General features: G+C 37.3%; 1 protein-coding gene across 2 annotated transcripts in view; it reads left to right on the forward strand.

The window, feature by feature from the left end:
• The window catches only part of Sh3glb1 (SH3 domain containing GRB2 like, endophilin B1), a 29,209-nt gene extending 9,351 nt beyond the window's left edge, over positions 1–19,858 (forward strand). The window contains exons 4-11 of one of the 2 annotated variants that reach the window (XM_041652832.1): positions 1,916–2,049; positions 4,077–4,169; positions 7,662–7,700; positions 9,619–9,642; positions 14,349–14,438; positions 14,873–14,973; positions 18,825–19,053; positions 19,394–19,858. In XM_041652832.1, the coding sequence (XP_041508766.1) occupies positions 1,916–2,049; positions 4,077–4,169; positions 7,662–7,700; positions 9,619–9,642; positions 14,349–14,438; positions 14,873–14,973; positions 18,825–19,053; positions 19,394–19,501 (818 nt within the window). In that variant the 3' untranslated portion in view covers positions 19,502–19,858. The remainder of the gene's footprint in view (positions 1–1,915; positions 2,050–4,076; positions 4,170–7,661; positions 7,701–9,618; positions 9,643–14,348; positions 14,439–14,872; positions 14,974–18,824; positions 19,054–19,393) is intronic. The other variant, XM_041652839.1, reaches the window with a different exon arrangement.
• The last annotated feature ends 3,340 nt before the right edge of the window (positions 19,859–23,198 follow it).

The raw sequence follows: 23,198 nt of genomic DNA on the forward strand, positions 1-23,198 counted from the left end.
TTCTATTATCAGACCTAATTTTCTTATGACATAGCACTATTACAGATTTCTGTGTTAATATTCTGTTTGTGTCAGAAGGAAACAAACCTAAATATTATTTAATGCCACTAGTTGACTGAATATATATATATGTAACATTGAATATTTACAGTATATTCTTTGTAATTCTAAGTCTGAGAGATCTGAAATGATTAACTTTGAAATTAAAGTGTGACTGCTAATTTTAGAGAAATTTCATGCTTTATTGCTTGCTTGTTCTGAGCTCATACAGAATCTATTACCAGAAAATAGTGGCCAGAAATTAGTATCCTAGGCATTGGTCTAAGCACAATATAATATATTTATTATTTTGGTAAATCCTCACTTTTTGTATCTTTTGGAGTTTTAAGACAAAGTTTTGCTATGTAACACTTTTAATAGTATAAATTCTGTTGTGCCCATTTTAAAAACAAGGAAATTTAGGTTTGAAGAGGCTAAATAATCTGTGACCACCCTGATAACAATTCAAAGGCAGTTGTCTGTATGTAGGGACAGGAGCTCTTAACTCCTTAACAATGTGGATCTAATCCCATTTTAACATAAAAGGATTAAGATCTAAAGAACCCAAGTTTACTGGAGGTAGAATTGGAAATAGAATCCTGATCACATGCTCTTTCTGTCTGCTCTAACTGTGTTTAAATATCTGGACTAAACTCTTGTGAAACATGAGCCTGCCTGTCTTCCTTCCTTCCTTCCTTCCTTCCTTCCCTCCTTTCTCCCTCCTTCCTCTCACCTTCGGTCCTTCCCTCCCTTCCCCCCTCCCTCCTTTTCTTTCTTTTCTTTCTCTCTCTCCCTCCCTTCCTTCCTTCCTTCCTTTCTTTCTTTCTTTCTTTCTTTCTGAGGGAGAAAGAGTTTCTTTTGGCTCACACTTGCAGATACAGCAACAGACCCCTAAGAGAGATGGTTCATGCATCTGTATTAGAAGCTGAGATGAACACTAGTTAGTGCTCAGCTCATCCTGTATTTCAGAGTCTGCAGTCCCTGCCAGGGAGAATTGCACTCACATTGAAGATGTGTGTTCCTTCCTCAGTTAACACAGCACAGGCACACCCAGACTCTGTCATGTTGACACTTAACACTAACCATCACCCCTAGCTTATGATAACAAAAATGAATGAATTTCACATAAAGCTTTGTAAATGTCTTCAAGCATTCTTGGTTTGATGTGGTGTTTCCTGTGAGCCATGTGATAGTCTAGTGAATTCCAAAGGTAGAGCCCCTTGTTATAGGAATAAAAAGCAATCAGAGGTCCATGGGTGCGCCAGTACCTCCACACTACCCCTAGTGCCTCAGTGTGAGCTTCTTAAGATGTAAACTCTAATTTGTGGATATTTCAGGTGTGTATGGATACAGAAACAGGGCAGATTATGATTTGGTCTACTTGTTAAGTACTTTAAGTTTTGTATTGGGCTATATCCTCAGGCCAGCTTTGTGCCTTCCATGTATCTGTGCTCTTTGATCTCACTGTTAGAAATTATAGTTATGGCTGGGCAGTGGTGGCGCACGCCTTTTAATCCCAGCATGCGCGAGGCAGAGGCAGGTAGATCTCTGTGAGTTTGAGGCCAGCTTGATCTACAAAACTAGTTCCAGGACAGTCACCAAAGCTACAGGGAAGCCCTGTCTCAAAAACAAAACAAAACAAAAAAAATTATAGTTATCATGTGCTAGGCAGTTAGTTCATCTTCATCATTTTCATTTAGATATTTACTTTTAATTTGCTTTTTAAATAAGTATACCTTTCAAGTAATCTGTTTGATTCTGAGTTAAACAAGCTGACAACTAACTTGAGCAAATCAAATAGGTAAGTTACATATTAATTTTCTAACATTACTAGACAGAGCTTTTAAAAAACACACAATGTTTTGTTCTTTTGCAGGTAATGCCCTTATTAAATGTGGAGAAACACAGAAACGAATCGGAACAGCTGACAGAGAGCTGATTCAAACATCAGCCTTAAATTTCCTCACTCCTTTAAGAAACTTTATAGAAGGGGATTACAAAACAATCGCAGTGAGTTGGGAAATATTCCATTTGTCACGTAATTTAGATTTATGCTTAGTTTTTAATGGATAATCCTAGTGCTGGTAAATGTTGCAGATTAAAACATTTAAATACCCCGAACAGATGCATATTCATCCAAACATAAACCTCAAAGAGCTATTAGTAACACAATCCCCATTTTTCAGTCCTACATTGATGTTGATATGCCTGTGCATTGATTTCCATGCATTCCCAACTCTCAAATCTGTGGTGAATTTGTTAGCATTCAGGCACACCTAGCCCACCCTTTGGAGACCTGGCAGAATGCATCACCTCTGTGCGCATGCCTCATAAGCAGGCAGTACCCTAACCTTCTGTGTGGTCTCTGTGCACATGCACTGTGCTCTTCCCTTTAAAAGGCAGAACCCTTCTCTCTCTTCTCCTCTCCGCAGCCCCCGCCCATCTCTCTGCCTCTCTGTGTTTCTCTTAGTCTCTCTGCCTCTCTATACCTCTGTGTGTGTGTCTCTCTCTGTCTCTGTGTCTGTCTCTCTGCATTTCTGTATCTCTCTCTCTCTCTCACCCCCCACGAGGCCGCTCTGCACTCCCCTCCCCCCCCCCCCCATAAAGAAACCCTGCACATGAGTGCTGTCTGTTTAGCATGTCTCTCTCTCACCCACCCTGAGGCCCCTTGGCTCCAGTGCACCAAGGTCTCTCTCCATTTTACAACAGAAATTCCTGTAATGGTTATGAAAACAAAGTATCATTATAGTATACTTGCATATTAATTTAAACTGAAACTAGAAACCTATTAATTCGTTCTGCTTCTATACTTTTGAGTTATTTATAAATAACAGCCTATACTAATTATTTCTGCTCCTGTACTTTATCTGTGTGTTCCAGGAAGTGTATTATTTTTAAAATGTTTATTTCATAAACATTTATGTTGTCATTTTCTTTCTAAATTTAATCTGTTGGTCCATGAACTTGTCTTATTTCTGACAGAGAAGGACGCTGTTAACAGATATTTTTCCATAAGACTTTCTCAGTGCCACTCACTGGAATACATACAACCACAAACTTTAATTTGCATATTCTGTTCTACAGAGTGTCCTAGAAGTTTCAGTATGCTTAATCATGACTTCATCTCTGTATACAAAAGTAGTTTGGGCTTGACCTAAATTGATATAACTAAGAAAGATACTAGCTTAAGCCAAGAATATGGCTCAGTATGAGAGTACGTACCTAGCATGAAGACTGGGGTTCAGTTCCTTCCACTAAAAAAATTAACATGTCAGTAGAATGAAATCTGATATATGGAATATAAAAATTAAGAAAACAGACTCAACTATATTTAGTATAAAGCATTATACAGTAACTTGAGTTATGTTTATGTGTTATTTTGTCTATAAATTTGAAATTCTGTTTCAGAGTAGTTGAGTTACATTTGTTGCTGTAACATAGTAAAAACAGCTAGGGCTTCACAGAGCCTTATCCTAGACCCCTCTAACAATCTGAAACATCTTCTTACCCCTAGCCACCTCTGACACTCAGCCAAGTGGCTCTCGGTTGTGGGAGCTAGACTGCACTGTAGGATGGTTAGCAACATCCCTGGCTTCTGCCAAGTAAATGCTATTTTAACACCTCCTAGTTGTAGCATCCAAAGATCGATAGTGCCAGATGTTCTCCAGAGAGAAACCTGGTGGGAGGGAAACATACGGCAAGCTATTAAAACTAATACACCTTTATTTCTGGGGCATCTTTTCCAAATTCCTTGGATTCAGGATCTGGAATGTCTTGAAGTAGTTTTAAAGGGGCAGGTAAGGGAAATGTTGGATATAACGTGCCTATAATCGTAGTATTCAGAAAGCAGAAGCAGGAGTATTGCCACAGTTCAGGGCCAGTCTGATCTGGTCTACATAGTGGGTGTCCTATCTCCAAGCAAAAAGGAAAGATACCTGTAGGATGTCTTTATGAGCTTACATACATCCTCCATGTAGGGTGATTTTTTTAAATGTGGATAATCGTAGCTTTACTTTGTTCTTTTTGATTATTTGTAGAAAGAGAGAAAACTATTACAGAATAAGAGACTGGATTTGGATGCTGCAAAAACGAGACTTAAAAAGGCAAAAGCTGCAGAAACTAAAAGTTCAGTAAGTAGTGTATGTTTATCTGTTTCTAATAGAAAAATACTTTGGCTTAATAACTTCAAAAGTATTTTACTAGTACACTGTTTAAGGTATAGACTAGACTATGGCATTTGGAGTGTATTTTTGTCTTGAAAGAGCCTGATGAGAACTAAATACATCCAAGTAAATACAAGTGGTCATTATCGAGAGGCATTAGTCCCCAACACTGAGGTGGTACTACAGCTGCTCTGTGCTTCATTCCTAGTGTGCATGGCTAATAGGCTTTTTAGGAAAATAATTATAGTAGGAAATGGGAGAGGATTTTAATCAAGATGAAAATGAATCAAGTTTGAGAATATTTGCCTATGACAAAGTAATTTTCTTTCCATATCTAACTCAAAATAAGTAAAGGAATTATCATCAAGAATAGTTCCAAAAGATTGAATAGTTTTAGCTGGGCTGTGGTGACGCACTCCTTTAATCCCAGCACTCAGGAGGCAGAGGCAGGCGGATCTCTGTGAGTTTGAGGCCAGCGTGGTCTATGAGAGCTAGTTCCAGGACAGCCAGCACTGTTACACAGAGAAATTCTGTCTCAAAAAACCAAAAAAAAAAAAAAAAAAAATTGAATAGTTTCCCTCATAGCTTGTTCAAAGAGGAAGAAACCCATGTGGATTAAGAAGTTTTGCTATAAAGCCGGGCAGTGGTGGCGCACGCCTTTAATCCCAGCACTTGGGAGGCAGAGGCAGGCGGATCTTTGTGAGTTCGAGACCAGCCTGGTCTACAAGAGCTAGTTCCAGGACAGGAACCAAAAGCTACGGAGAAACCCTGTCTCGAAAAACCAAAAATAATAATAATAATAATAAGTTTTGCTATAAGTTTTTAGAAAACCAGCCTTAAAATAGTTTTTAAATTATCTATTAAAATGATAGTCAAGTGCTTTTATGTATAACTTTTACTAAGTAGTTTTAGTTTTAAACTTTAGTCTAATAGGCATGCTGTCTATATTTTCATTCTATTATATACAGCACTTAAATTAGATTTAAATTCTAACAGTTTGAAAAATAGTATAAGCGAGTGTGAGTTTGTTAGAGGAATTAACATTTTAATTTGAGCTTAGGGATGTGTTTTGTTAAGAGGCATAATATCTGGACTCCCCACCACAACCACAATCATTTTATAATAAGCATATAGTTACAATGCTAGTGATGTCGATAGTTTTCTTTGGAAAAAGAAAGGTTGAAAATTGCTCTGTGGTGAAATTGGTGCTTTGTATTAGCTACCGCTAGGGAAGGGCTAGCTTTGATAATGCAAATTTGCTCTCATTTCCATGTCTCTGTTTATCATGACATCATTACCACAGTGTGATTCCCCTTAAGCTATCTGTAAAATTAAAATTTATAAAAGAATGCTGTAGATAGCAAGAGACCCTACTGGTTTCTAGTTGTTAAGATAAATGAATTTGTTTGAATTTACTTTAAGATACAAATTTTATAATTAGATACAAATTTTATAATTAGGAAAGTCTTACCAAGAATCATTGGGAAAAATTATCTAGAGTAGAACAAACTTTGATGATTATGGAATAAGAATAATATTACCAGGCTCCAACACAAACATTTATTTAACAACCACTATGATGCTTCTTTATGACGGCTGCTTTTCAACCTAGAAAAGTGCCGGAAGCACAGATCCAGCTGTAACTGCCCTTTGGTGTTACTGGCGTGTGGCACCACTGCAGGACGCGTAGGAACTAAATAGAGTCGCCTTCTGAAGAGTGATTCTTCTTGAGACATCTGGAAAAGTTGTTGGCAGTTGATACAGCCATGAAATTTCATGTTCAGAATTAAAAGATGATACAGGTGGTATATATAACCCAGCAATTTATGTAAAGGTTTTTAGAATTACTACAATGAACAATCAAATTTATCTGTAGACAAATAATGAAGATATTAGCCCAGACAAAAATTTGTTCTTACTTTTTTCTCAATGATTCTTTCTTTTCATTCTTTTTCAGACATTATTGCCATAAGTCTGAATTACTTTTTGCCCTGTCTTTCAAGTAAATGAAAATGATACAGACCACTGGTAGTTTTGCTTTTTATTTACTTATTTTTTTGCTTTTTTTCTGATACTTTTCTTGGTGTTGAGTTGGCAAGTACCCTAAATATTGTTTAATTTCACTGTTTGTTTTGTTTTTTAATGTGGATTATTTTGTGACTACCCATTACTGTCCTAGTGAGGTCTGGAGCTAGGTTTATTCTACTTTCTAAAATGCGTCCTTTACTGTTTTCCTGTTGTCGCTCTTATAATTCACTTTGTGAGATGTACTCTAATACAAAGTTCATTAATAGTGCAAAAATTTCTGCTACCCTCAGTTCACAAATTTTTAGATTAAACTTTTTGATGATTTAGCCCTATCAGTAAAAAAGTTTCTGACCTACCTGTGTCTAGTATTGACTAATTTATGTCTACTGGTTACTGTATTGAAGAAAGGTAAAACAACATCACAGGCGTTTCCTAAAATATGCCGGCTTAGTGCAAAAGGCAATGAGTAGTTTGTTGATGTAGTAAGACTCCTACTGAGAGGGTGACCTAGCTAGAGACTACTTGCCCTGGATTCCATTCCCTGCATTACAAAATAAATAATAATACAGTGAAATAAGCCAGACATAGATCCACCTGTAATCCTCTGCTACATAATGATGTTGAGGCTGGCATGTGATGAATGAGACACGTCAAAAAAAAAAAAAAAGTGAATAAGTTTGCCAGAGTCAAGAAAAAACTTGAATTAGTGCATCTAAATTATATTTGGTAACTTAATATTAGCTTTTTAAAATTTTAATGAGAAAAAACGCTGTTTTTAGTGTTTTCTAGCATTTAAAGGAATCTGAGAAAAACGGTCCTTCAGGTAATTCACATAACATATGTTCTCTCCGTGGACATCTAAATCTTTGCCCTGTAATCCTAGTAGGTTAGAACACTGTCTGCACCCTAACTTTACCTGTACGCATTTGCGTTTTAGGCTTATTAGAATTACAGGGACTGTGTGACTTTCATACTTATGAGGAAGATCTGGCTGAGAACTGAAAGAGGAAATGGTTAGAGATGCCAAAAATACACAGCATAGAAATGAGGTTTTAATAGGAAGTTTGTACGTATAAAGTAGGCATTTACAGATGAAAATTTAATTGTGTTAGTTAATTTGTAATTTTTAAAGAGGTATGTTTCTCCCAAACAAGTCTGGTTTGAAATAAAATACCAACTGTCTTTTATTTTGAAAATTCTTTATCTTTGGGTAGGCACCGTTATATGAAATAGGTAGAAAAGCAAATACAGTTTGTTTGATTTTTAGCTAGAAAGAAGAGTAGCTCTTTAATGCTTCACTGTACAGAAGTGACTTGTTGTGGTGTGTTCATAGGTATAATGTGTTCTTTAATGCTTTACTGTACAGAAGTGACGTGTTCTGGTGTGTTCATAGGTATAATGTGTTCTTTGTCTCCCACCTATGCACTTAAGCAACTAAACTCCGCCCGCCTTGAAGGAGATAGCATTATGGTAAATTTCTCTTACATGCTCAACTTCCTGCATGTAAAATGGCTGAAGGTTTGTTGGCCTACTGTGTTTTCTACATCTTCAGTAAAATGCCTTCTCTTGCTATTAGCTACATGTAGAAATCTAAATAGCTAAAGTTAATTACTGATTTTGTCTGGGGGAAAAAATGCCACTTGAAGTGATACTGAAACCCGAAGATCTGCCAAATTTGTAGGTCATGTTAAAACAGGTTTTAAAATCATTGGTGTGTATAAAACAGATTTTAAAATCATTGGTGTATAATGCTCTTTCACATTTAGCAGAGATGGTGGTTTAGTGGTAGTGCAGACTGCAGTTTCATTGTGCTACTTGTAGCAGTGAACATCACCAAGATTTACCTTACTTGGAAAACAGTAAAAGTATACAAGTTAACTTTGTTTTTGTTTAATAACTTCAATATTTACCATATTGTTATTGAAATTCAATATAGAATTTTTTTTTTCTGCCATTCCAGAATGAGACAAATTCCCATGGCCAGGGCTGTTCCATATCCAGTGCAAACTCACTTAAAATTTCAGAGTAGTGATAGCCTGGAATAAGAGAATGAAAGTTGTTTATAATAACTAATGTACACATTGAGCTCAAATTGAAGAAAGTTTTGAGATGTTACATTTGTTTTGGTTTTTGTTTTTTACTTTAATAAAATTATTTGAAGATAGGAAAAGAGTTAATTCATGTTAGCCTCTAGCAATTTATACTCCTTGGAGCTGGGTTCATGGTTCAGTCAGTATAGTGCTTGCCACACACTCAGGAGGACCTGGGTTTGGATTCCCAGCACCCACATAAAAAATCCATATATTGCAGTGTATATCTACAACCCCAGCACTGGAGGCCAGGGTAGAAATGGGAAGGTCCCTAGTGCTAATTGGTAAGCTCCAGGTTCAGTAAGAGACCCTGGTCAAACGTAAGGTGGAGAGCAGACAAGAAAGACACCTAAAGTCAATCCCTACCCTCTACATATATGCACCACTACCACCACCCCATCATGCACACGCACACACACATGCAAATTAATTCTTGGAATTATAGTATAAATAAGTTACTGCTATTTAAAGTGATAAGAAATCAATAGTCTACTTAATAATTAATGGGTCATTGATTGCTTTTATTCTATTAGCATTGAATTAAAATATGAAAAATAAACCTGATGTTTTGGAATTTGCTTTTGTTCCCAACTATTAATTTTTGAAGTGCTGGCTAAATTACAGCTTTCGTTATATAGCAAGAGAACGTATTATTTATTTCCATTTTCCTATTTATAGGTAATTGAAAAGGGTGAGACTATTTCAGTCATTTTTAATTTTGTATAAATCAGGTTTTCTTTTGTCCATGGTAAAAATATCTTAAACAATTTGCAAAACTTTGCTTGATTTATTAATAGCATTTGTTTTACAGTCGTTTATCATCTACTTATATTAAGATCTTTAACTGGCAACCTTAAATGTATTATATTTCAAATTGATTGTTTCTAAAAAAATAGTTGTATCAGTAACATTCAATGTCTATATATCCTTTTATTTACTAAAATTTTAGAATTTATACCTGAAAGAAAAGTTAGAAATCATGCAGTTCAAACCTCTCATTTTACATTAGAGACTCTGTCGGTTTTCTATGAAAGGTCAGATATTCTCAATTTGCGAAAACTTAAGTTATTATCTGTAGAGTTATAATATTTTGAAGTTGGTAGTATTGATGCATATAAAAGGCAGACTTCAAAATATATTCAGCTATACTGACTTACATTACTATTGTGTTCACGTTATAAGGGGGAGACTATGCCATTTAAATTATATACATTTTTTTTATACTAAGTTGTAGGAAATGTTAAATTCCAACTTCATTTCATGCTCTAAAATTCTCTCTAATTTTTAATGCTGGCTAGATTTGGGCAGAGGAAGTGACAAAAGTAAGTAAAATTTTAAACTATAGATCATGAAACAAGAGTTTAATTGATAATCATTCAATAAATGTTAAATGGACACGAGCCTTGGAGCCACTCACAATTATGGACTATGTTGCAATTCTTTTAATATCAAAAAGTTAAGGAAATTATCAAGTTTGTTTACTATTAGCAATTTCACACAGCAGTGCAATTGAGCTCCAAAGATGCTGTATATACCATGGGGAATCCTCGACAACAGTTAAGCAAGTGGCACTGTATTAGTGCCTTGCTAGAAGACAGGTGAAATACTTGATTTATCCATTGACAATTATTTTTTCAAATATAAAGAATACTAAAAGTTGTGACCGCCTGTCTTCAGAGAACTGGGTTTTAGGGAAGTAAAGGTAGTTCTCTTGAGCATCAAAATGAAATTTTCTTTCACTTTAGTAGAAAATGTAAATTTTATACCTGTAAAATGTATAGTTCATAGCTGCATAACAAATAATTTTATTTATAATCAACATCATAATTACATTTTCATCATTGTACAGTGTGACAGATCTTTTGGGGTTTTTTTTGTCTTCTCCCTAGTGTCATACTGCTACTTGTAAAAGCTCACCAGTCTGTTACTATCTCTCACTTTCTCTTAGCTGGGAAAAGAAATTAAATAGGAAAAGTATAATTTTAGTGCAGATTCATTTCCAAAGTTAGTTGAGGTCTTCAGACATTGTCCTTGACTCCCCATTCTCAGACTTAACAAAGTCTGCATTCCAAATGAGGATAATGTTAGTAATTGAGGGTGGGATATTTACATAGCGTGGTGAGCCTTGATTTTTATTCTATCACTTAGAAAATTGCTGATTCTACAGTGTGTTTCATGCATAGTTTGTTGAACTATTGATTGTGTGGCTTGGCAGTGCAGTGTGAAATGCTTGACTTAGAATCTCATCTTCCTGTGTGGAATCGTAATCAGCCTGAGTTATTTCGAACCTCCAGCATGGAAAGAACGCAGAATATGTGAGAGAATAGAAGTTGAGCCATAAAATTGGGCTGTAATAAAAATACCATGACCAAAAGCAACCTAAAGTAGAAAGTTTATTTTGACTCACAGTTCGAGAGGGAGAGTTCATCATGTCAGGGAAGGCATGGCAGGGCAACAGAAGCAGGAAGCTGGCTGATCACATTTTCAACCAGTCCTAGGAAACAAAGAAAGAGAAAACAGGAAGTGGGGCAAGGCTATAGACTCAGAAAGCTCACCACAAAGTTGTACTTCCTCCAGCAAGGTGCACCTTCTAAATATTCCATGACCTCCTGTCTTAGGTTTCATTCCTGTGAAGAGACAGACACTGCACCGGCGGCAACTCTTATAACGGAAAGCATTCAATTGGGGGTGCTTACCGTTTCAGAGGTTTAGTCCATTATCTCCATGGCAGGAAGCATGCAGCATGCAGGCAGGCTTGGTGCTGGAGAAAGAGCTGAGAGGTCTACATCCCGATCTAAAGGCAACAGGAAAGGCAAGACACTGGGCCTGATTTGAGCATCTGATACCCAAAGCCCACCTCCAATGACACACTTCCTCCAACAAGGCCACACTTCCACTCCTATGAGGGGGATATTTTCATTCAAACCACCACACCTCCCAAAATAGCATCACCAACTTTGGACTGTTCAGTACATGAGCCAGTGAAGGACATTTTTCATTCAGACCACCACTTGGGGCATCTTTCCTTAGTACAAATTCATAAAAAAGTTATGTCTACAAGACTGAAAAGTAAGCTGGGCAGTGGTTGCTCACATCTTCAATCCCAGCACTCGGGAGGCAGAGGCAGGCAGATCTCTGTGAGTTCAAGGACAATCTGGTCAATAAGAGCTAGTGCCAGGACAGGCTCCAAAGCTACAGAGAAACTCTGTCTCAAAAAAAACAAAAAAAAAAAAAAACAAAAAGACAAACAAAACCCTGAAAAGTAGGTGAAATTTATATTTAAAAAAAAAAATGTATTATATAAGAGTATATGGAAGCATAGTAAATTTGTCTAAAGATTTGAGTTCTTTTAGTATACTTTAACTTCTATCATTTTATAATTTAAAAAAATGTACAGAATTCAAAACTTTATGTTCCTAAAGACCTAACCTAAGCCCATATGTAAGTAGGTAGGTCAGCCAAGATTGTTAGAGCAAATCCTCAGTAGTATGATGAGCTTTTCTAGCATATAGGTACTGGATTGTGATACCACCACCTGATAGCTTGCCCATTTTCCAAGTTACATCTTAAAGGATCTCTTCCTGTACACCAACCCATGTTAAACTGTCATAATAAATAGGTAGTTTGCTAGCAGTAATTAGATGGTCTTTTCCCCACTAATCTTTACCTTAATAGTAAATTAAGTCAGAAAGAAAAAAGACACTCTAGAAGATCAATGATTATTGGTAAAATTCATTGTCTCTAAGCCTCTCTTCTTTGTCATTTGTTGTTCATTAAACTGATGATTGTTGTTGGAGAGGCCACCTGCTCATTTCCTGACCTCCCAAACTCCTGAAAAAAAAAAACACACAGAAACTGTATTAATTAAATCACTGTTTGGCCTGTTTGCTGTAGCTTCTTATTGGCTAGCTCTTACATCTTAATTTAACCCATCTCTGTTAATCTTTGTATTGCCTCGTGGCTGTGGTTTACCAGCAAGGTTCCGGCTTGTCTGTTCCTGGCAACGGCTATATGGTGTCTCCTGTCTCCGCCTTCTTTCTCCCAGCATTCAGTTTAGTTTTTCCCACCTAGCTCTACTCTACCCTATCACAAGCCAAGGCAATTTTCTTACTCATTAGCCAATCAAAGCAACACAAATACATAAGGACTTACCACATCAGATGATGCTTATTATTTGCTATGATATTGGTCAGGTAGATAGACAGTTCAGGACATTTGACTATTTATAGCAACCTTGAAGTTATACTGGAGCTTGTTGAAGAGATGAGGCTCATTCCTGCTGTTTACTTTCTCAGAATCTCAAGTATGGACAGTGCAGTGTGACTCTCTAGGCTTCATAATATGGTGCTGTTCAGCTGAAGTTAACATTAAATTTTTCAGACTTAGAAGACTAATGCCATGGCTTTAATGAGATGAGTTAATACTATCTTTGTTTCCTTTTCTGGCCATTACAGCATTGTCATCATTTCAAGTCTCATGTGTCTTGCTCACTTTCAGCTGACACCTAAGCTTGTCATTTCTTTATGTTTGTATGCAAGTAGTCATGTTAGTACATCAGACTGTACTTTGACAAACACCTGTGTGCATCCAGCCCACTTTACCTTTGAAGTTCATTTATTTTGATTTCCTGTAGGTTTTTCTATTAAAAAAAGCTATTTTGTAGTCCATCAAGCAGAACAAGTGTGACCTGAGGTGATCGATAAGGTGCTTTTTATGCCTTCTGGGAAGAAAACACTGATTCTTTCCATGAACTTTTTTCTGCTTCCTACTGCCTTCCAGAAAAAATTGACTTTAGGCCTCTTTAAGTATTTGGTTTGACTTGAAGTTAATGTATTAACTTCAATTATTGTGTAATACAATTCAAGCTTATTTTTATAAATCTAGTCTAGTGATCAGTGTTTACTTAGTCCCCCTCCCCGAGTTCTGCCACCAGTAGGATAGTAGATCAACAGACTAACCGTGCACTTCTTTGTTAGTTGGCTTATGGGGTCACTTTTGTCACCAAAGAATAAAAGAAAGAAGGCTATGGGAGGAAAGGGTTTGACCTTGCTCTAATACATCTAAGAAGTGATGTCAGTTGTCTGCCTTTGGGTCACTATGCTGGAGACTCACTAGTGATGGTTTCCAGTAGTGGAGTTAAGCTTGTTGTTTCAAATAAACTGTGAAGTTTAATTTTTCCTCCTTATTTTCCTACCAGCTACTTCTAACCAAAGTTTTGACATCTTTAATACCAGGATTTAGTATATTTAGATTTTGTTAACTTTACAGTAAACTGTTTTGTTCCTGCACCAAATAGAAGCCAGCAGCACCACCTACTTCTCCTTTCCAAAGTCAGCGGCTGGATCTTGGTGACTTGAAGAGTATTTGTATCATCAAATCAGGGTCTTAGTGGACTTCCTTTTCCTTGAGTCAGTGCACTAGCACACTGAAGACTAGCCATAACTGCTAGAAAACTTTTAAACCCTAATATTAATAAATAATGCTCCTGACTAAAGCCTATTGTACATACTTTAGAGAGAAATTGTAAAAGAAAGTTAAGTTGTAAGACAACCAAGAACTGTCTTAGCAACAAGTGGTTATTAACTAAACACAAGAGGTGGAAATCCTTTGGCTTTGAAATTGAAGACTGTTGTTAACTTTAAGTATGGGGGAGAAAAGCACACAGTAATAAATTGGAATTTTTGAACATAATATTGTTTTATACTTATAAAACTATGTATGGTACTGAGGATTTTATAAAAAATACTAGAAAGGTATACGGTATCATGACTGTCATAATATGTCTTCAGACTGTAAAGCTTTGGCATGAGTCAGGTGTGGGTGAGGAATAAATTCTGTTCATTGTGTTTGGTGACACAATTAGGAAAACCAGTTAAGGCATGCACACACACACACACACACACACAGAGAGAGAGTTAGGGAATCTTCAAATTCTTATTTGGAGTATATTGGGGCGATTTTTTGAGGGGTCCTGTGTAAAGTAAACTAAATCTTCTAATGAGATCCTTAAAGTGTATTCTGATTTAAGTCTGAACAGGAATTACGAATAACTCAAAGTGAATTTGATCGTCAAGCAGAGATTACCCGACTTCTGCTAGAGGGAATCAGCAGTACACACGTGAGTATTGAATCATTCTGAACAAAAGACGCTGAGACAGCACTTAGGCAGCTAAGGAGTTTGTGAAGTTAAAGGCACCCTGAGCTACATAACAGACACTGCCTTGAAGGAAAGCTTCTTGCATAGTTATCTATCAAGGAGAGTTTGAAGTGTGAGATTTTAGAAGCAATCTGAAGAAATATTTAAATTTTATATATCATCACCCATTTTGCCCGTTTCATAAATCTTCATGTTGCTTCTTGTTGGCTAAACAAAGTTTGTCAATATATTGTTCACCAATAATTAGGCCTAATAAACCTGATCGAAATATGAGCATTAATCAGCTTTGTAGTAGGATACTACAGGTTACCTCCCTTGTGACAGTGTTATCCTTTGTTCCTCCTGGCTTGTGCCATTTGAAGAACTGAGAACTGACTGTAACTTTTCCATTGCAGGCCCATCATCTCCGCTGTCTGAATGACTTCGTAGAAGCCCAGATGACGTACTATGCACAGTGTTACCAGTACATGTTAGACCTCCAGAAACAACTGGGAAGGTAGCAATTTCCTTTTCCTATATGAAAGTCATGTGGGTCAAGTGGAGACTGGAAAGGAGGCTCAGTGAGTGAGCACTAAGCCCACAAGCAGGAGGACCTGAATAAAGCAGACTGAGCAGCATGCATCTATAATCCCAGCACCCTGACAGCACCGTGATAGGCAGAGACAAGAAAAGCCCCACTTGTGGGCCTGGGAACACGAGACTTACAGGGACACAGGGTTCGCAGGAACATGAGGTTAGCAGGGACATTAGGGAGGCCTTAGAGAAGAAGAATGAATGAAAGCAAAGCATGACACGTATGCATGAAAATGCTGGGATAAAACTCATTACTTTGCACAGTAACAACACAAAAAAGACTTCTTTTTTTAAGTCCTGATGAAAGAAGTTCACATGTTTTTATTTTTTATGTGTGAGGCTGGTGAGCTGGCTCAGTGGGTAAAGGCTCCTGCTGCCAGGCCTGATGGCTTGAGTTCAGTTCCCCCAACCCACATGGTAGCTGGAGAGAACTGGCACCTAGAAAGTGTCCTCTGACCACTACATGCCCACCTTGGCGCACATACATGCACACACCACAGAAAATAACTGAAATTTAATAAAAAATATTTAAGATTTTTATCTATAATCCAATAGCAGGGATGACAATGGAAAGAGTTAAGGATTTTATTAGTTTGTATACAATTCCTTTTTGTTTTGTTTTGTAATTATCAGACTTTTGAAGTAACAGAAATCAATTTTACCAGAGATGAGAAAATAATTAAGGGAATAATTTTTTAGTGCTATTTAAAGTAGATGTGTCTGAGACTTAACTTTTCTCTTACTACTGAATACTTTTTGCTGTTAGTTGAAGAAGATAAATACAGCTATATTAATACTTTGTTACCTTAAAGGTAAGTTAATTCTTCATATTAATTTTGGAATAATCCAAAGACCTCGAGCCCCTTACATAATTATTTCAAGTATGATCATATACTTTAAAGCAAAATAGTATATAAAGCCCATAGTTGAATCAGTTAATTCTCAAATATTTATATAACACCTACCTTAGGCCCCAAGTACATTCTGGAGTTATATCAGCAAACAAAACAAGCTAGGTACTTGCCCTGGTGGAGCTCACGTTGTAAGGTGACATTGGAGATAATATAAAGTCTAAGCAAAGCACCAGCTATGGATAGAGCAGCCATATAAAATGGGAAGGAGCAGGGTGTTGTGAGGACATCTATTTGTGGCCCAGCTGCATCTAGCTGAGTTTTCCTAGTGGAGTTATTTTACTGGGAGACATGTAGTAGAAGAACAAGGCAAGAGATTGTTACGGGCAAACCAGGGTACAGAGGAAAGAGAAGCAAGCAGCAAGGTTCTCTTTAAGTAATCACCAATACTTCATTCTAGTGAAAGCATAGCAGTTAATGGAGGAAGGAATTGGTTGTAAGGCTAGAGAAGTTGACAAGGTTGCCTTAAAAGTAAACCGTTAAAAGGTGTTTAGCATTTATATAACCATTAAGAGGAGTAATAGGTGAGAAGGAAAACATTAAAATACTATTTCAAGAAATAGTGTTTAAAAGAGTCACTGCCATGTCCATTCTGAAAACTTATCCTTCAGATTTAGGCCTAGACCAAAGTTAGCCAACATCACAAAAGCTAATTTTAGATCTTCAAAATAAACTGTAGTCTGTTATTTTTAGATCTGGTAGTTCTACCTGGTTTACATCTTACATTCTTAGTGTTTTATTAGTAGTATTGGTGTCTGAAGGCAGAGCACTTTAAGCCTGAGGAATTGTTACAGTTCCTTCCTACTGTGCCCTGATACTCTGGAAGTCCAGCAGATGGGCTGTGCTTGTTAACCATTGATACTTAATTCTCTTAAAGCCACCAAGTCCTTGGCACTCAGCCACTCAGACAGAGCTTCATGGCTGGTGCTGAGGTGAAGCACTGTACAAAGTCAAGCCAGCGCTGTTCTGGTGAAGACGACCCATCCTGCCTCTGCCTCCCATTAAGGACCAGTGACAGAAGTGGAACCCTTTCGTCAAGATACATTTTCCAAGAGGGTCAGATGTCATGGCACATGTCCAAAATCCCGGCAACTGCTTATTCAGCTTATAGTTACTGAAATTAATAAGGTCTTGATGGGAGTATGAGGAGGCATAGCAACTGGGATCTCGTGTAAAATCGACAAGAGGTTCATGGACATAGGAGGCTAAAGTTTTGAAGAATTGTCTGTATGTATGGCTATTAGAATCACCAAGAATTAGGATGTAGTATCATTTAGTGTAGTCAGGAATTACATTTTAGAAATAAACATATTCAACAAAAGGTGGTGGACAGTATACAGTTAAAATAATGTGAAGGTGGGGGCTGGAGAGATGGCTCAGCGGTTAAGAGCATTGCCTGCTTTTCCAAAGGTCCTGAGTTCAATTCCCGGCAACCACATGGTGGCTCACAACCATCTGTAATGAGATCTGGTGCCCTCTTCTGGCCTGCAGACATACAGACAGAATATTGTATACAAGATAAATAAATAAATTAATTTAAAAAAAAACTTAAAAAAAAATAATGTGAGGTCTGGAGAGTTACTTCGAGAAGGGTGGGAATGAGAAGCTTAGGGTCCCTACACTCTTCACCTCTAGATCCAGCCATAAGAGCAGTAAAGGAGAGAAACATGGCTTAAGGAAATAAAGTAATAAAGGGGATGTTGCTGGTAGCTGACTGATTTCTTGGTGGCACAGTGATCATAAAGAGAATCTTATCAGACTATAAAGGTGGCTCGTAGTTAAAAAACTTGTTCTTGAGAGGACCCAGATTCTATTCCCAACACCCATATGGTGGCTCAACCATTTGTAACCCCAGTTCCAAGGATCCAACACAAATGTGCGGTGCACATACATGTGTGCAGGCAAAACATTCATACATATAAATCTTAAAAAAATTAAGAACTAATGTTATTTTTCCATAGGCATGAATTTCATATAGTTTACCAGATGAAAGGCCTTGCATATTTTAATGAATAGATTGACTAAAGCATAAATATGGGCCAGGATGTATAACTCGGTAGGAGAGCATCTCACAGCATGCACAGGCCAACTGTTTCAATAGAGCATTGCTGGACAAGCAGTCTTAAAATGCAGTGGAAACTAGACTGTGTCACTTGTTTGTAGTAAGTGGTTTTTCCTTTTAAAATAATAGAAAAATTAACTCATGAAATTTGCCATAGTCTCCTTTTGAGTCTTGCATTTCATCATAATTATCAGTCATACTAAATTAACTTGAACATTTTAATCTCTCAATCTGCATGCCCCTTAAAATAATTATACCATACTTATTATTTGGCTGATAGGAAAATGTGATATATTAGTTTTGTGATAAAGCTCAGGTAACCAGGTATTTCCCAAAAAATTAAAGAAATTTCATTTTTCCAATACTACCTACTCTTTAGCTTTTCTTTGTTTTTATTTATTTTGCTTCCTCACAGAGAAGAAAAGAGATTAATATTACTTACATACATACATGCATACATGTGTATCTATATACCTATATACACACACACACGCACAGAGCATATGTGTCTTGGCAGCATTTAAGTATCCACACACACTGACCCAGGAAGGAATGTGAGCCAAAATGTTCTTTAAGTCAATAGAGAGAGACAACTTCGAAGCAAGCCTTCAAGAGTTTTATGTTTGAGTGCTACCCAAGAGGAAATGGGGAAGACAGCCCATACTTCCTCCCTGAAATATCAGTGTCTCTAAGTCTTCCTAGTGGGGAAGTTAGCAAATGGTGCCACCAAGTGGTGATAATGAGGAACTTCGGTCACTTTAAAATAGGTAATTGAGGGTTTGGTTTTTTGTTTTCCAACAGTTTTCCATCCAATTATCTTTCTAACAACAATCAGACTTCTGGGACACCTGTGCCCTCTGCTTTATCAAATGCGATTGGTCCTTCTGCTATGGCTTCAACCGGTAGCCTAGTAATCCCTTCTCCTGTCAACCTCAATGACCTTAAGGAATCAAGTGGAAGCAGGAAGGCCAGGGTGCTCTATGATTATGACGCTGCAAACAGTACTGAGCTGTCACTTCTGGCAGATGAGGTGAGTGAGTCCCAGACAGACACACCCGGTCTGAGACTAGGACAAAGTTGGAAATAATGTATTATGAGTGCTTTGTGAATTTCAGTTGTTAATATTGACACTTAAAATTTTATTATGTATAGTAGATCAGTAGAAATCATGTTTTAAATGTTCTACCTATGTATGAAACTGCCACTGATAAAATCCATAACTTTTCGGCTAAATGTAAAATTTCAGCTAACTGGATGTTTTAAAACCCTTAAATAGTAAAATAATTTAAACATATTTAACATTAATTTGATTTGTTTGCAGTATGCTTGTTTTTAATATAATTAATAATTGGAAATATTATATTTTGTAGGTAATCACTGTGTTCAGTGTCGTTGGAATGGATTCAGACTGGCTAATGGGGGAGAGAGGAAATCAAAAAGGCAAGGTGCCAATTACCTACTTAGAACTTCTCAATTAAATAGGGAGACCATGAAAGATTGCCCCTCTTGACACCATATTTATATACAGTAACTCTAAAGCAGGTTTAAGTATCTTTCATGTTAATGTCATAAGGGACTGAAAAGGAAAATTCACAAGCCATCAGAAACTGGCAGTTCTGCCAATAAAATCGCATGGTTAATACTTCATTACAGATTTATGTTAGAGATTTCATGACAAGAATGTTTTCTTACACAGTTCTCTTTCTACCAAGGTTTCACTAACAAGCAACTTCTACTTTTGAGCCCCAATTTAAAAACAAAAGGATTGTTTTCTACTGAATTTTTCATTAACGGCAAACTTTTTCTTTTATGCAAAATAAATTTATTATGCATGATTCTAGTGACTCATTTTTTAGGTAAATAGCCAAAGAACAAAGTAAAAACTCACATTTACCTTGTGCCCAATAGGAATCAGATGACTTAAATACTGTGCGTTAGTGGGGTCTCCTGGCTTTGGAGTTTTGTTTTCATTTGGTTTGGGTTGGGTTTATTTTTAAAGCACTACTTGAAAGTCTCTTTTAAACCTACGTCCTTGAAAAATATTACTTTATTTCATAATGTTGTTAAGGTTGCAGAACACTGGGGACGAATAGATTCACTAAGAATAATCCTGACATTTTTCAGTTGGCACAATTTGATGCATCAGAAATGCAACCATTGAGAACATACTATCCTGCAGTAAAGATTTGTTATTGAGCAACAAGTGTGTGCAAAAATAAGGATTAGTGGAGTAGCTTTCACTATAGTGTTAATCGTATGCAGTGAGTGTAGTTTATCTTCACTGATTCTCTGGTTATGGAGTAACCCTCTGGAAATACTAATGACACTTTGGAAGCCAGAGAATTGCTCTGAGGGCCATACTATATATTCATCATCAATCATTGCTATAAATTGCCAGTTGAGAAATTCTTTTGTTAGGTCTTCAATCCTCATCATTCTTCCATCTATCCAGCCATTCAAGAAACATTTGTGGAGGACCAGGTACTTTGTTATCAACCAAGTGTAGTACTATGAACAGATGCTCCTAGAGAAGACGGAGAACTTAACCTCTAACAGGACTAATACTGTGGTGGGAGAACTAGAAAGTACTGTGTTAGGAACTGCCTGCTTCAGATTTAAGAAGTCAGAAGTAGGTCCAGGTAGAAAGAAAAAGATGGACTGGGCCTGGAACCAAGAGAGCACAGGTTTCTTCAGATTAGCTTAACAATAAAGTTCAAAAGTATAATTCATTTATTTATTCAGAGACTCTTGAATTGTAAACTTTTCAACTCTAAGAAGGTGGCTATTTAAATGGCAGTTGTAAACATCCATTCGTGCTAAGAGTGCCTAAGAGCTCTGTAAACATGGATAATGTAGCTCTTGGTGCCAACTTTAACAGCCCCTTTATTTCTATGTGGTAAGATACATTCTTCTGAAGTTTTATAGTTGGGTAAGGCTCTGATTCACACTGAGTTACATACTTAACTCCAGAAGCTGCTCAAGATGAGATCAAGTGAGTGAAGTTTTTTTTAATACCATCTGTTAGATTTGTCCAAATTTAGGTTTTAAGGAACTATAAAAAATTGGGTGAATTTAAATAGCATCTTTAGTTTAGCAAATTTAGTTTTGGGGAAATAGAACAATACAGGAGAAAATATAAATATGGAGTAAATAGATCCTGGGTTCGTATCCCGCCTTCCTCACATACTGCGCTCCTTGGGTTTCAACTCAGACTCATAACTACCGTTTTTTTAAAGGTAAAATTGAGGCAATAGTTCTGTCACCTAATAGGAGACTCTTTCACAAGTGTTACTTTGTATCTTTTGCTCTTAAGTGAAAACCTAGCACATAAGTAAACATAAAGACAGATGACGCTTTCCAGTCCCTGTAGCTAGCTTCTTGACACCATAGTGTGGCTGGCTTTGTGACTGGACTAGAGAAACATCTCTCATACCTGTGCTATGCTCTGTCCCTGTCAAGTCTGCTCACCACCCACTTCAAATCCAGCCAGATCCAGTTCTCCCCACTATACTCAGTTTGAGGATTGTAGTGGGGCCTTCTGCTTTCCATCAGCAGTGTTGGCACCTGGGGCTGCACCCAGCTACCATAGAATTCATATGGTAGCATTAAAGGATCAGAGGCTCCTTGTCTGTTTGTGTACCACAAGTCCACCATACTCTTTAGGCATGGTCTTCTATTTTTATTGTTGTTTTTTTTAATGAGGTTATATTGTTTGGTTGGGTGTTTTGTTTAATTTTGGTTTTGGTTTAAAGTTACAAGTTTAGTTTTTGCTCAGGTAAAGGCCCAAGGAGATTGTTAGACATAGAAGAAAGCTCTTGGGAAGCCTATTAATTCATGGTGCAGTTCAGAGTTATGTAAACAAACCCTTGGCCCCTGAGTGTAATTGAATAACACAGTATTGAGTGAAGGGTGCATATATTCATGAAATAATAAATAAGGAGGTATTTATAGGCTCTCCACAAATTGAAAAAGAAATGGATTTTATCCACCTTTGTTCTTAAAATAATATAACCCAGAGGTTATAGTTAAAACATTTTCATGGTGCTAATAAAAAAATTCATATTGCAGATTAGGTTCCTAAAGTGAGAATGCACCTCACTCTGGGGGAACAAGGGAAGTACCTAGGGCCAGCATCCCCAGTATGATCCAGCCTGTCCTCCAGTCTGGGGTTAACCTTCAGCTAACACAGGAACAAAGGGACTAGTGTTGGAAGGCTGCTTCCCAGGTACAGTGTAGCAGGGAGAAGATGACAGGGTGAGACAGGAGACTTGTTGTGCAGAGTCTTCACAGAGTACTACACTTGTTGACACATGTCCCTGGAAATCCACTTGTTTATCTCCCCAATACCTGAAAGTTTGCAATGAGTTGCCTAGTTGCACAAGCCAGAGAGAAGAACCGTCAAGAGGAGAACAGCTGCCAGCCAGCTCTGCTCCAGGCTCTCCTTCGCTGCATGGCACTCCTCTCCCCATGAAACTCTGAAGCTAAGGAAAGTGCCAGGCTTCCCTTCTCCACTTTGTCCTGGAGTACAAGACCTCAAACCAGCAGTATCAGCATTGCCCGGAACCGTGTCAAAATGCTGATTGCTGTTTTCAAATATCCTACCTTATTTATACTTTTGTCTACATGGGCCTGTGGAATTAGTATTGTTAATGTTCTCTGTGACCGGTTTTTAAATATTTTAAGACAAAAGGAATTTTACTTTCTTTATTATGTTCTGTTAGTTGTAATTATGTTGTTTTTATAATTTATTTATTTAGCATGTACCTGACACTCTAGAATGTAGCCTAAGATAGCGACTTTAATTCTGTTAATCATAAATTTCTCTTAGCACACAGCCTGACTCTTGGTATGTGCTCAATAAATACATGTTGGGTAAAAGGAAAAAATCTGCTAGTATCTGTGTCTTACCCCACAAGATCTACTGAGCCACATTCTGGAAGCAGGGCCTCCCAGTTTACAGTAAGCCTTTCGTGTGACCCTGCTGCAGTCATGTTGAGAAACACTGCAGAGCTAACAGAGCAGACCTTCCGCCCTCAGGCACCTGCAGTTTGTCATATCTTGAAAACGTCCCCTTGCCTTCTGTAAGCCTTACCACCAGTCTAATGGGCTGAGATACTTTCAGACCAGTCTTAAAAGTAGGTATGAAGGTGGAAGGATGCATTTAGTGTCAGTAAA

The sequence above is a fragment of the Microtus oregoni genome, unplaced genomic scaffold (assembly GCF_018167655.1).
Source record: "Microtus oregoni isolate MIOR12 unplaced genomic scaffold, Mior012 000000F_ref0000247, whole genome shotgun sequence".
NCBI lineage: Eukaryota > Metazoa > Chordata > Mammalia > Rodentia > Cricetidae > Microtus > Microtus oregoni.